We start from the raw sequence: 15,337 nt of genomic DNA, 5'->3' as shown, positions 1-15,337 counted from the left end.
CTCTATAAATTTCATAGTTATTGCTCCTAAAGATTTAAACATGGATGAAGAAAAAAGAAAGAAAGTGTTGCATGATTTTGATTTGAATCTCCCTGTTGATCATGTATTTTTCGATCTGAATAAGTTTCCAGCGGAAGGATGTGAAGTTTTTGAAAATGAAGAACTGCAGAAAACATTAATAGAGCTGTTGAGAATTTATCTTCCCACTTTCTATTAATAAATTCAATATGTTGAAGAAAGAAGAATGGCGTGCTATTGTTTTCTTGTATGAAGACTGTTATTTGATCTTCGTTCTTCCTCTTTTATTTTTTGTTAATAAGAATTGTTTTCTTCTATAGTTGATTTGGTTTGGATAATGCATTTTATTTGGATGATGTTTCTGGAATTAGCAACTGATGAATTCTCTAAGTTTGGTTGTAAGCAGTTGAAAATATAATTGTTGTGGAAATTTGAGATTTCTTTGTTTTCTTTGTTGTTGTGCTTACTTTTCCTTTTTTTCGACATGGTTTATAACTTCATTCTTGCACTTTCTCCAAACTCTTAGATTCCAGACTAGCTCCGTGATTGCCCAATTCAAAGTAATTGCAGCAGTATCTGTTCGAACTAGAAATAAATTCTGATAGATAAATATATGAAAAATTAATTGAAACAAAATACGAGTAATTCCATAATGATAACAGTGATCGTAAATGTAAAGTAAGTAAACATACCATGCTAATTGATTCTGAAAGACATTCTATATGTGAAATTCATAGTCAAAGAAGATCAATAGGAGTTTCAATAGTTGAGATTGAATTGATAAGCAATTCAACTTCTTCTTCTCTAACAAACTGAAAAAGATTGGATCCTATTAAGGCTAAAGAGTTCCAAACAATCAGTTCCTTCGTGTATCTCAAGTGATCACTATATGGTGTAAAACCTGCATCCACAAAATTGTAAGAAAGTCTAGCAGCTCCTGCTAAACAAGATATACTGTAACAAGCAAGATCATAAACTAGTAAGACATTTATGTCACACCATAGCGAATAAAGGGATTCTCCTCCACTTTACCTACATTACTTTGAGTACATTAATCAACTTAGGAAGATATAACATTGAATGCGTTCTAGAAAAAATAGCTATTGAATTGACAGCTAGTCTTTCTCTTGTGAACGATTCCGCCGCAAGAAAAGAGAACAGGAGAAAGAGTCAAGCTAAAGATCTCAGTCTAGTAAAGCTAAAACTGACCTCTACGCAAAGGTTTCTTACTACGGGGTCTACTAACCGAAGGAGCATGACAAGGCCATGTTTATTGGAAAGCTATCAATAATATTGGTGAAGCAATTGGCTAAGTTGGTGAAAATTACCAAACATTAGAAGCCTGGAAGGTTTGGAGATAGTTGCTTATTGTTTTTTTTTTCTTTTTGAAGATCAGATGTGGAGGTAGGACTAAAAGAAAAATCCAAATAAATAGAGCATAAGGAGGCATAAGTAGAGATTGAGCTTATGAAGTTACATAATGTGATTTTTTTCATGGTAATTTAAGCAGCAGAAGTGACAATTTTTATGCCTTCTTGATAAATGACATGGCTTTGGTTAATTAAATTTATGCATGCTTGAGGTTGTTAATCCTAATGATTATTGTTCTTTCTTGATAATTGTTCGTTGTTTTATTTGTTTTAAGACTTTCTGTGTTTGCTTTCTGAAGTTTTTATATAGCTGTAATGTAGAATTCAGGTTATCAGGGAGATCTATGAAAGCTAAAGAAGAAAATATACACAAAAACTTTTATTTGTTTGGATACGAAAATAGATGAATTCAGGTTAGTCAATCCATAGGATTGGAAAAAAAGAAAAAAAAAAGGTTTCAAGAAATTTGAAAGGATTTTTAAGTATGGGGTAGAAGATAATGAAGTTTTATTTCAAAATTATGTTAGACTCTAAAGATAATTCATCAAAATTGAAGGGATAGAAATCGTGAAAAATAAAAGGATCGGTTGCTAATTTTGATTTTATTCAATAACTCTGACCCTCTACTTGAATCAGCGGACAAAAGATCAACCACAGACATCAGCAAGACAATAGATGAATGTTATATGAAAGGAAACCAAATTTCAATGTAAAGCACGCAAAATGACCAGATTCTTCTAAGTAAAACAAAGCCCTGTTTTTTTTGTAGTGGCTGCTTCATTTACTTCAGCATTAGCACTGTTGCAATTTTATGCTATTCAAGGGCGGAGTAGAGCATCATTTGTCTGCATTCCCTGAGATTCATTGTCTTACTGATGCAAGAATTTGAAAGACTATGCAACTTTAATCTGTCAAAGTAACTACAATAATCTCTGTGCCACCTAGAAATAAATAATGATATACAAATATATGGAAAGACACCCTATATGTAAAATTCATAGTAAGAGCAAATAGCTTGCCAGTAAGATCAATAGGAGTTTCACTAGATGAGTTTGAATTGATAAGGCTATCGAGCTCCAAAAAAACTGAAAAGATTGGAATGAACAAGGCTAATGAGCTCCAAAACAATCAATTTCTTCATAAATTACACAATTGTACACTTCATAAAAGATTAAAATAGAAATTCAAATAAATAGCAACAACAGTTCAACAACTTTGATACAATTCCAAATTGATAGAAAGAACAATAAGTAATTACAGCATCAGAAAACTTAGTGGAACAAAAATTCATTAGAGCAACCTACAATGTAATAAAAAAAATGATAAGCAATATTACCATTTCAAGAGTCGGAGAGGCAACAACTAATTAAACTTGCTGCTGTAAATATTGAATTACTTCTTGTACGAAGGCAGTATCACATTTGATTTAAGACGGGAGTTCACCTCTACTTTCTAACATCAATTTGTTTATATGCGGAATTTTATACTGTTGGGAACCTTTTTTTTCATGATTTCTACCATGCATAGCTATAAGGTCAAAAATATGTAATTTGATTTTCTACAAGGAAAGGCTTCAAATGACTTTACAACAGCACTAATAAGTTCATCAACAGTTTTTGATGCTTCTTTATCTTTCAATGACTGAATGGCAGCGAAAAATCCAAGATCTAATACATTCAAATCAGGAGAATTTGCAGGTTGCTCGATCAAACGAATGTCAAATCCACCTTCTGTAGCCGCTCGACGAAAATCGACATCGTCATTACTAATGTGAGTTTTCACATTATCTTGCTGAATAAAAATTGGATAATTCGAATGCTCCCTGGGCCATTTTTCCTTGATGGCTGGTAGTACCTTTTCAAGCAAAAAGGACTTTATAACTTGTCTGTTAATTGAAGTCATTGGCTTTGTTTCCATAGTCCCAGCAGCTCTGTTAACACTGTTTCTTTTAGCAGGCACTAGATTGACAAAAGGAAACACTCCAATTTTCCCTGAGAAAATCTCATTTCTTTCTGTATCTAACCTTGGTCGAGCTATAGCAGCCAAAAACATAACCTTTCCGATGAAGTTCTTACTTTTACATGTACGCAATGGATCTTCTTCATGCGGCAGCAAGTAATAATTTTCTGATTTTTTGGTCATATAAAACCATTTTTCATCTATATGAACCATATTATACATACATTTGAAAGTTGGTTCATGCGGTATGGTATTTGCTTCAAGCATCGATAAACAAAATTGTAATCTCGATCTTTTGTTTTCTTCCTTAAGAAGGGGCTTGATAGCATTTGAATGACACTGTATCTCCCCAGATTTCAGATGCCTAAACAATGTAGATGTGCTTATGTTGATAGAAGAAGACAAAGATCGAAGAGTTGTTCGTCTATGCAAAGGAATATTCTGAATTTGATCAAAATCAATTTCTATTCTCTTCCGACCACAACTTTTTGTCTTCCGATGCGAGATGTCAACATTTGGACCACAATCTTTTGCTTGTTTCCATATACGCTGAATGGTACGCGTTGGGATGCCAAATGATGATGCAGCCATGGATGTTACATGTTTTTATAATTTTCCATCGACACTCTTTTGTAGTAACATTTCGTAAACAGCTTGACGTTTTTCATTACTCAACATCATTTTTGTTCTATTATAAGTTGATGATGTGTCCATATTTTCATCACCATCATTCATGTCTGTTAAACAAAAATAACATGAAATCAATTACAAACCCAATTCAATCATTGTTCAATTAAAAGTGAAATCCCTTTTATCAACCTAGATTTGATACTCTGTTGATTTCAAATGCTAATAAACATAACTAAAAAAATCATAAATGGTGGATATTCCTTAATCTAATGAGCTCTAAAAATATGCAACAACAAACGGTGGAAAATTTGTTTCCCTCACAGCACAGGTGAAATTCAATTTTCAAATAAAAGATGAAGCAACATCCATCAATCATTATAAACCCCAATTCAAAGAAGTTCCTTATAAACCCAATTTAATGAAAAGCCTTATAAACCCAACTTAATCAATTAGTATAAAACCAATTCAATCATTGTAAATCATATAAGATGATTTTTATTCTGATATTTTGCACATTTTGATTCTATATAAAAGAATTATAATAATTGGAATGACAGCAACAAAGAATAAATAAAAAAAACATACCAAAATTCAAATTTGTTTCTTCCTGAGTAGGAGTTGAACCATTGATTGCATCTGGAAATGGTGAATTTGGAATGGTATTGAGGTCAAAATTTATTGGTTGCTCAATATCAGTGTATTGAACATTCAAATCAATTTCTGTGAGAGGCATTCCTATTAGCAAACAAGAGTTTTCAACAGAGAAGAGGAAGAAAGTCTTGAACAGAGAGAATGTCTTGAGCAGCTCAAGTTGAATAAAAATGGATTTTGAGCAGACAATAGACTAAGAGAATGCGTGAAATAATTTTTGGGTAGGAGGAAGATGAAATCAAATGGATAAACGTGGGTTTTGTCTGGTATAGTAGAGTTGTGCGTGAAATATATTTTGGGCGGGAGGAAGATGAAACCAAATGAATAATGTGGGTTTTATCTGGTGACTTCATTACTGGATTCAATAAGGGCATCAAAGTCTTTTTACCATATTAATTTCTATATATTTATCTAGAAAGACATCTAAAATGAAACAGATGGAGTATAAAATAATTGTTCGAATAAAATGAATTTTCAGTACCCCTGTATCATGTGTAGAATAAAATGAATTTACTATAATTGATTCGATCGTTTCAATAATTTAGCTATATAATTAAATTATGTATTAATTAATTTGGGTGATATTTAAAATTAATAATTTTATTCGGGGATCTCCACGGGAATTTTTCGGAGATCCCTACAGAGATTTATATGGTAACGAGTCGGGGATCCCCACACGATGGATATAGCAATCCTCATCCTCATTTAGGTTTCGGGAAAAAAATTTCCCCCATCCCCAATTTTGACGGTTATTCCTCATCCCCGTCAGTTCGGATACCCGTGATTTTTGGATAATCCTCTCTCCATTGCCACTTCTAGTAATTGTACAGCAGATTGGATGGAGAATTTCGCAGGTTCTCTTATTTTGGGTCATCACGAGTGTGGTGTGTCTGCTGCATACCTCCAAGATATTCTCTTTACTGATTACTTGGCCTCTCGTTGAGTAGAGTTGTTTAGTTTTCTTGTTTTCTTTTCTTTTTGTTGCCTGGGTTTCTGAGCCTTATCGACAATTTTTTTTGTTTGTTTTAAATGCATTCCTACATTAATTTGATGCATACATGAACAGGTGCAATGACTGCAACCTTCATCAAAAAAAGACATTCCAATCCGCACATTGCCATAATGAGTTCGATTTCTACTTGAACAAGTATACCAACTCATTACCATATGTTGGAAGACGTGAAAAGTTCCATCTCTGATCAGTTAGAGACACAGATCAACAATCAGCCCTAGAAGATAATTAGCATTCGAAGCCTAAACAGAGTGGGAAAATACAAACCGGCTCGCTAATGACAAAAGATATCATCGTGACTCTTTCTTGTAAGCAGATGTACAAACTGATGCAAACCATCTTAAATAGCATATCATTACAAAAGATATGTTTATACATCTGTATCAAAATCATATTCCCCTAGATCTAATGAAAATGAGGTCGAGTCATCATTTCAAATATTCCAAAAGAATCTATTCACCTTACAAGCACACAAGCGTCTCAGCTATAATACTTATCTTTTGAAATCACCATATTCTTGTTAAAAAAATTGAATTTGGAACCCCTCGAATTCATAAGAAATAAATAAAAATGAAAAACAAAATTAAAAAGAAACGAAAAACTGAAAACCGAAAGAAAATAAAAAAACCAAAGTTTGAAATTTTCTAAAGAGAGGAGGAAGGTGTGAGCTTTCCTTCTCCGCTACCCACATATTTTTAGGCTTAGGGGAAGGGGTGGCTCCCCCTCTCATCAGTTGGCTAGCAACTAACTGAATGTGCACAACTTCAAATAATTAAAGGAAAGATATTTTCGCCTCCAATAGGCATTTGTTCTACTAATAATAATGCATTAAAAAGACCAAGAAACCAGTCAAGAGGTGAACCAGACTTGTTTCACTCTTCATGTGTTGATATTTCCGATCTTGGACGGGCTGTGACTGTTTGTCGAGCCCTGGCTATGCACTGTTCGAGGATTAAAGTGGTGTTCGTAAGACGATAAGTCAATATGGTTGTTGACGTCTTAACAAAATACTCGTTTTTTTTAATCAACAAAATACTCGTTAATAACCTAGTTCTTCTTTTTAGAATTCAGCTCTTCAACATGGTAAAATTTGGATGTAATTGAATTGAACCATCTAAAATAAATGCTCCCTAGAATTGTTAAATTATCACTTATCTTTAAGTTCTTCTTTTTACCACACAACAACATATTTCCTAGACATTACCATAGTTGACTTGACTTACCTTACCTTACCGTATCATACAGACAACCCATCCAACAAGGCCCAAAGAATGGAACTCCTTTTCTGCCATGAAAATCGGAAGGAAAAACGGTTAGGTAAGGGTTAATGGAATCAAGAGAAGTCAAATGGGGATTCTCTCTTCTTTATCTCACTATAATTCTCTCACTTCTATACTCTCTCCATACTCGTATCGCAATCAAATTAATCGTAGGTTACCATAAACCTCTTCTCAAGAGATCTCGTGATGGACCTCTCCGCTTTCGCGACGATGGCACTTTCAAAATCCTTCAGGTTTTCCTCTATTTCAAACTTTTTCCTTTAATTTCTTTTCAGATATGGTTGGCTTTGCAAGTCCTTTGATTGAATATGAACTAGGTGGCTGATATGCATTACGGAACTGGAGCTGTGACTCGCTGCAGAGATGTGTTACCCTCTGAATTTGATTTCTGCTCCGATCTCAACACCACTCGATTTCTTCACAGGATGATTCGATCGGAGAAACCTGATTTCATTGCTTTCACTGGTAATTTTCTTTTTGTTTTGTCTGCACTTTGTAGTAGTTACAGTTGGTGGATGTTTCTGTTCTGTTGAGATATAAATTTTTCAATAGATACTGAAACAATTGAGGGAATCAAGGGAAGTTAGTGAGAGGCTTTTTGATAGAAGTGGTTTACACTGGTCCTAACATTTTCTGGCCCTTCCTTTTAGAGATTTATTATAATGGCTACATAGCATGAGGCTGCTGATTTATGTAATCACTGGAATGTTTGGCATTTTGATACTTTCTCTGATTTTGTTCTTGGATAAGCTCTAAAAATAGGCGTGTGGTCAAGATTCCAAAAAATTAGCCCTTTATTTAAGCTCTATCAGTTAAGATCCTTGGAAATGAAGCCACACCATTTGGCGTCCAGGCTTGATTTAGTAATAACACTTTTTTAGAAATGTAGCTGTATTACTTGGCCAATCTACCATTTGGCATCCAGCTTGATTTAGTAATAACACTTTTTTAGAAATGCAGCTGTATTACTTGGTCAGATTGGCGATTTTTTTTTTTTTTTTTTGGACTGCCTGCCTCATTACGTATATTAAGAGGATATAATCACTGAAGACTGTAAAAAGAACAAATGGAAGCCTCTTTTTTGCTTGTTACCAATTTCATTCTGTTTTATAATGCTGCATTAATTTAATATAGGGTAAATTCAAAAAGAAACTTCTGTCTTACACCTTTTATCAATTGCATGCGCCTGCTTTTTTTTTTCTCCAACTGGCGACTGTGGTTTTTGGCTTTACTAAAAATAAAGATCTTTTAGTTTGACATTATAAAAAATGATGACCATTAACGATCTCAAAATGGAAAATTCCAAGAATTAAAGTTGTTTAGTAACACATTTACTATGGAACCAAATTTTTTATTTTCCAGAATCATCATTTTCGGAGCTTGCTCTCTCTAAACATTCAATTTCTCTCCTCACCAAACAACACCTAAATGACTCCAAAACTAAAAAGTTGAAGAATTAAAGTTGCTTAGAATATCATCAATTCTTAGAACTTTTCAATTTTAAGATTGTCAACGGTCATTTAAAAAAAAGATCATTTTTTAGCAATGGAAAAACTTCAGTCATCTTCTAGTCGCCAAAGAAAACTCAGTCCCCGTTTGAACAAAAAAACCATAGGCATGCAATTTTGACAAAAAAGTGTAACAACAGAGGGTTTTTTTTTTTGGAATTTACCCTTTAATATATCATTAGTAAATCAAGTAGACTCTGTTTGAAATGCTTAAAATAAGTAGTCAGCTTCTTTTAACTGATGAAAGTTATAGACTTATCTTTATTGAAGCTGAGTGATTATCAGTCTTGAAGGATGTGAATTTATCCTAACCCACTCTCTCTCTCACTTCTCTTTTTGCATCCAAGTTACTAATCAATATTATTTCCTGAAACTAGGAGATAACATATTTGGGACAAGCACTACTGATGCTGCTGAGTCTTTACTTCGCGCCTTTGGTCCTGCCATGGAATCCGGAATTCCGTGGGCAGCAGTCTTAGGAAATCATGACCATGAATCTACAATGAACCGCGAAGAACTGATGTCTTTCATCTCCTTGATGGATTATTCAGTATCACAAACCAATCCATCTGCTGAAGTTCACTCTGATACTGTCAAAGGAAAGATGATAACAGACATTGATGGCTTTGGGAATTACGATTTGAGGGTTCACGGAGCTGCAGGTTCTGTTTTGGCTAACCACAGTGTCCTAAATCTTTTCTTTCTTGACAGTGGAGCCACAGAGGTTTTTCAGGGACGTAGAACATATGGATGGATTAAGGAATCTCAACTTCGTTGGCTTCATGGTGTTTCTAAGGGATATCAGGTACTTAAAAATAAAGAATACTGATGAAACTATTATCTGGTTTTTTTATTTCTATGCTCAACTCATTGCTTACCCAATGTTGCATATCTCATACATCCCATGTTCACCCCTACTGATCTAACCAAATTTGAGAAAAAAAAAAAAAAAACTGAGGAAACAACCTAATTTTTGTATTCCGCTCATAGAGCTGATTCACCGTGTGAAGGTCTTCTATCTTTTATTTTACATGATTGGAATACTTGATCAAATTGATGAATATGATTTTTAGACCACTATGTTGTAGGGAAACTCTTCTTCATTAGCGTTTCCGTGTTTCCACATTTCATATCCGTATCTAGATCCGTTTCAGTTTCTTTTCCATTTCCTATCTATATCTTTTTAAAAATAACGGGTATCCGGTTTCGTGCAACATAGTTAGAGCATAATAGTAACTTGGTAGTGTAAATAATGAAAATGAAAATGAAAATATCTATGATAAAACCACGACTACTTATATAGTTATGTTCAATGGATATATGTGCCTGTCAAATTAGACATGGATGTGTTCTTGTGGTTGTTGCCTAGATTTAGATTTCATTAACATGCTGCAGGTCACAAACTAACAGGACCAAAAGCAAGATCTCGGTCACTTGACTGAGGCATCACCGTCATCTGTGCCGCCCTCACTGGCATTTTTCCATATCCCAATCCCAGAAATTCGGCAGCTATACTATCACAAGGTTATAGGCCATTTTGATGAAACTGTGGCCTGTTCGAAAGTGTACTCAGGAGTCTTACAGACCTTTGTATCTATGGGAGATATGAAAGCAGTGTTTATGGGGCATGACCACAACAATGACTTTTGTGGTAAATTAGATGGCATATGGTTTTGTTATGGTGGAGGCTTTGGATACCACGCGTACGGAAAAGCTGGATGGGAACGAAGAGCAAGGGTCGTATTAGCAGAACTTGGGAAGGATACGAATTCGTGGAATGGAGTGACTAGAATTCGAACCTGGAAGCGTCTGGATGACGAAAAGTTGAGCAAGATTGATGAGCAGGTCTTGTGGGAAGTGTAGAACTCCTTGTACCATTGCCTCATGTATCAATGTGAAATCTCTTGCGCAGTTGCACGCCATGCTTCGCGCAACTTGTACTGTGCTATATTTGTGTATTATTTGTGCTATATTAATGTTGTATCATACTAATTACTTATGTTATTCATAATTTAAGGTATATATGTAACATTTCTATATTTGTGAGTTTTATGTACCTTGTATTGAAATAAATTACAATTGGCTTGAGCTGTAAGGACATCTGGATTTCAAATTCGAGTCTTAATGTATGTAGTGGATTTTAATTGGGGTGAATAGGTTGAATTGATTAATGGGATTCATTTAAAAAAAAAGTTTTAAGAGCATCTCTAACAGATTTTTAGTGCACTTTTTAAAAATAATATAAATAATTGACTCGTGATTTAAAAGTTAAGATATATCATTTCCAACAATATACTTTATATACTCTCTATTAATAGAGAGGATGTAGAAGTTCTTAGACCCCATGAACGTTGTAATTGAATGCTTATTACAATAGATGCTCATTACCATGTTTGGATTAGTTACATTGTTTTTGTCGTAATGGAATTAGAGTTGCATCACTCAATTTTTCTTTACAAATTCATATAATGAGGATTACATAAAAAAAATAGGTATGAATTTCCATTACGACTAGCTCTAATATATATATTTTTATTTATTATCCAAAATTCTTATTAAAAGGTAAAACATAAAATGAGAAAAACATGAAAAATGCGAAAGATCGGCGAAAAGGTGAAAACGGAAAAAACACGAAAAATAGAAAAAATGAGAAAAACGCAAAAGATTGGGAAAACGTGAAAATGTAGAAACGGAAAAATGACAAAAACATGGAAAACTAAAAACGTGAAACACACACAAAAAAACATGAAAACGCGGAAAATGGGAAAAACAAACAAAAACTAACAAGTTCTTAACCATCATATATGACATGCATATGAAAATTTGAGAATAATTGAAGTTCTTAACTATATTTGACAAAACAAACATAAATATTGTAATAGTCATTACATTTCACCAATTTTTTTTAAAATTTGTCAACCAAACGTTGTAATGGAATCACTATTACATTCCATTACATTACAACTTTAATTACATTACAATATTAATTACATTACATTGCATTACATCGTACCAAACAGGTGATTTGAAGAGCCACTTAGAGGCTGTTGGAGCTGATTTTTAACTCTCTCCCCTCAAAATTTTAACTTACGAGTCAAATTAAAAGGCTGTTGGAGATGCTCTAAAGCATTAGAGTACTGATATCAGACTAAATGATCCACATTCACCCAGTAGTCCATATCGGCATCCGAATATCTTTCTCTTATTGCCCTCAAAAGCTTCACCAAATAACGATTCATTTTCATGAAACTAATATCACGGGTCTCCCACACCTTCAAATGAAGCATTTTCTTGGTGGACAATTTGCTCTTCAACTAGGAAACATCCACAACTTGCTTCTCATAAAAGCTCCTGAACCTCTGGTTCTCAACATGGTCCTCTCACAAGTCTTCAGCATATTTTAACCACTTTTCATTAGACTCGGCAAACTGAGCAGAAAATCATATGTTAGCTTCGGTGGAGTCTGCCCGAATAGTGTAAAGCGCCCAATCTAAAGCACCAACCTAGACTCAGCCTTGTCACGTTCCTCTTGGAACCTTTCACTTTGAGCTTCAGATCATCTTAGTCGGGCGTTAGCAGCTGTTATATCAACCTTCATCTCTTCCTCCTAACGAAGACGAGAAGCTTAAATGACACACGCCTTATCCTCAGCCTACGCCCAAGCCATTTGGACCACAGCAAGGTCAACTTCAAAGTAGCTTAAACTGAAGCAATCTGTTGGTCTTTTTTCCTCATATCATGTTCAAGAGCCGCAATTTCCCCTTCCCGAAGAGCTAGAAGCTCGTGAGGTTTCTTCGGATCAATTTCCGTTTGGAAACTAAGGGAAATTTGATGCATTGCTTCTAACAGCTCCACTAGATGAAGAGTGTCCTTGAGGCGTTCTCCAACCTCAGCGCTCGAGGACATAGCCTACACATAAAGGAGAAAATAATAAGACCGATGACTCAGCAAGTAGTACAAAGCGCGATGCAAAAGAAAAAACAGCCAAATGTGGGATTGTTGGATGTTGTTTAGCTCCATCATTTCCTGATCACTTGCTTGGGCAAACAAATCAGTTTCTAAAGAAATTCGCATCAATTGACATAGTGATTCTACAATTCGGGGATATTCCAAACGAGGACCTGAAGGGTACCTAGCCAACTAGAGTTGAACAAAGAAAAAGCAGTTGAACACAAAAGATCGGCGAAACAAAGAAACATAAAAACAAAAACAACAAGCACAAAATCTTATGTTGTACAAGCTAAACTGGATAAATTGATTCATAGCTTTGGGAGTTAGAGGGGCCTCAGCAGGAGGTGAGAGAGCCCCTCCATGAAACAACCTGGAAAATCCTTCCTTAAACAAAGGAACAACAGTAGCATAACAAAGAGTGGGAACCAATGCAGTGGGAGAAGGTGGAGGATTTTTACCTTCGGTGGCCAATCTGACCTTTTTGGTAGAAGGAGGGAAGGCGACTAAAGCACCTCGCTTAACCTCGAGCTGTGTGCTAGCACTTGGTAAAGTCTCACCTTTAGGAATTTGTGTGCCGTTTAAAGAGGATTCTTCCTCAAAATAACCAATGTTATGAGAACTAGACCGGATATTAAACCGGATTTATAACTGGGTTACAGGTCACTTGGTCAGATTGAATGGCTCGGATTGGTCAGACCGAATGATGTAATAAATAAATAAATAATATTTATATACTAAATATATAAATAACATTAATTTGAAATTATTTTTAAAAAATGTATATTAATTATATATTATTTTTATAAATATATATCAACATGGCATGACTTGTAAACATTTTGTAACAAAGGTGTTAACTATTATAATATATAATAATATTCAAAGAGTATAGTGGGGATAATAAGAAAGTGAATAATAAGAAGTTTTAAGGCTATAAGTGAGAATAATGTATGAGGAAAGTTGGAGGTTATAGTGGGAATAATATATGATAACGTTTGAAAAGAAGTTTGGCATAAAACCAAGTATCCCACATCGGAAATATAAGGCTAAGGAGTCCACAGTGGGTGTTATAAATAAAGTAATGCCTCAAAGAATGAAGATAGTAAGTTGACGGTAAAAACTGCTGTCTGCGTCATTATTTATTGTTGCGGCATGATGGTGCAGTTATTAACCAAGATTTTTAATTTTAATTTTTTTTAATGAATTGCCAAAAAAAATGGGGTTGCATCGGTTCCTGGTATGACCTCCGGGCGCCGATCTAACCCCGATTCCCATTGATTTGTTGGAGATCCAACAAACCAGTGCAACTCGGATCGGACCTTTCACTGGTTTTCGATTGAATCGGTCGGACCGGTCGGTCCGATCCGAGTTCGATAACATTGAAAATAACTTCCTGTCCCATCTTGGAGGAAGTAATAGCTCCTTCGGCAGGCTTGAAAGCTCTTTCTTTTGAAAAAACTCCTATATAATTATCTCCCATAGAATCAAAAGGCACAATAACCAAGACTTTAGCAGCAATATCCTCTACATGTTGAGCATCTCCCATCATGCAAATCTTCATTTTAGGCCGGGGGTAGGCCGGGGGATGTGTGGCAATGTGGCAATTTTACTGAGCCATTGAACCATTTTTCCTCTTGAAGATAACTATCCCTAGAGCCCATTTATGGGGCATTCCCTTTCGTGAAGTTACGATTCTTCTCTTCCAAAGCGACCATAGATTTGGTATCTCCATCTAAAGTACTGGACGTTTCATTTTTTCCCAATGAAACGGTAGACTTTGATTTAAGAGGACCACCACATGAAATGGGAACGACTACTAAAGGTTCGGAATTTAGACCAGAGGCCCTAGCAATCAAAGGGGTGGTTGTACAAAGGGTAAAGATAGCATCACAAGACATACCAAACAATAGTGTAGAGTAGGGTAGGAGAAGGAATCAAAGTTACCTGATGAGGTGTTTCCTGCGCCCTTCAAGGAGCTACTAGAGCTAGTGGAAAGAAGGGGAGGAAGGAATATCCCGAGAAACTGGTCCACCCACAGTACGAGTGGTTGCCTCTGTTTCAGCTAAACTAGCAGCAGCTTCAGCCTCCTCATCAACATGTTTCTTAGCAGCCAATTGGTGAGATAACAAGTTGAGCCACACAGTACTCATGTTAGAACCTGCACACGGGAACTGGAGAATAAAAAACGGACCCAAAGAAAATGTTCAGGCCCGTCGATTGAAAGGTATGCAATCGTCGATGGGATTCATCAGGAGTTGTGAGTTACAGCCAAAAAAGTAAAGAAAATGAGGGAGAGATTACTGAAATTTGCAGATAGTAGTTAACAAGGAAAATGCAAGAAGTTTGAAAACCTTGAAGAAAGAAGAAAAACACGTAGCAGATTCAGCAAATGAAGGAGAATGAGGGGGTTGAAATGACTAGAAAGAGGAAGATAAAAAGGGAGGACAGGAAAGCCAAAGGACTTCAAAACAAATCAAACGTCTTTGACGTTAACCAGGCAACACCATTAAAGAGCCACCAAAACACAAGATCCTAGAACCATCCCCCAGCTGACACATTAACACAAGTAGAAAAGGACCCATGATGATTCTGAAAGAATGACGACTTGGAGCAAAATAATAAATACCCTGATAATATCTGAATGTTACCTTAGGGTAAAACCATAAAAATCCATAAATAAAAGGATCAATTGACATAAAGGTCCAGCCGTAGAGCAATATCCGCCAAAGTTAAAGGTATTGCATATGTCAGAAGTTGCTCTCAATGGGGACCCTTGCCATATGGGTACGCCACATGGATCCCACATGGCATAAAAGGCTTATATCCACTATTCAGGGCAGATACGCCCATGTTACCATTGAGTCGTCTTTCCAGAAAACGGTTATGATCAAGTAGCATTCAACAACCCACTTAAAGCCTTAATGGTCGAACTTAAGGGTTGTATCATTAAATACATTA

The 15,337-nt window shown here is 35.3% G+C and overlaps 1 protein-coding gene across 1 annotated transcript; it reads left to right on the top strand.

The window, feature by feature from the left end:
- The first annotated feature begins 6,883 nt into the window (after positions 1-6,883).
- LOC136203269 (probable inactive purple acid phosphatase 28) lies at positions 6,884-10,526 on the top strand. The gene is made up of 4 exons (XM_065994389.1): positions 6,884-7,153; positions 7,238-7,385; positions 8,806-9,233; positions 9,839-10,526. The coding sequence occupies exons 1-4, from the start codon at positions 6,968-6,970 to the stop codon at positions 10,289-10,291; spliced, it is 1,215 nt and encodes a 404-aa protein (XP_065850461.1). The 5' UTR covers positions 6,884-6,967; the 3' UTR covers positions 10,292-10,526.
- Positions 10,527-15,337: the final 4,811 nt, after the last annotated feature.

This window comes from Euphorbia lathyris, chromosome 8 (genome assembly GCF_963576675.1).
Source record: "Euphorbia lathyris chromosome 8, ddEupLath1.1, whole genome shotgun sequence".
Lineage (NCBI taxonomy): Eukaryota > Viridiplantae > Streptophyta > Magnoliopsida > Malpighiales > Euphorbiaceae > Euphorbia > Euphorbia lathyris.
The sequence above is the reverse complement of the archived record's forward strand: the minus strand, read 5'-3'. Positions and strand labels throughout refer to the sequence as shown.

Excerpts from the sequence above, each read along its gene's own strand:
- LOC136203269 (XM_065994389.1), top strand. The coding sequence starts at position 6,968 with ATGGAATCAAGAGAAGTCAAATGGGGATTCTCTCTTCTTTATCTCACT. Across the intron at positions 7,154-7,237 it reads GCACTTTCAAAATCCTTCAG|GTGGCTGATATGCATTACGG; the intron begins GTTTTCCTCTAT and ends AATATGAACTAG. Across the intron at positions 9,234-9,838 it reads GTGTTTCTAAGGGATATCAG|GACCAAAAGCAAGATCTCGG; the intron begins GTACTTAAAAAT and ends ACAAACTAACAG.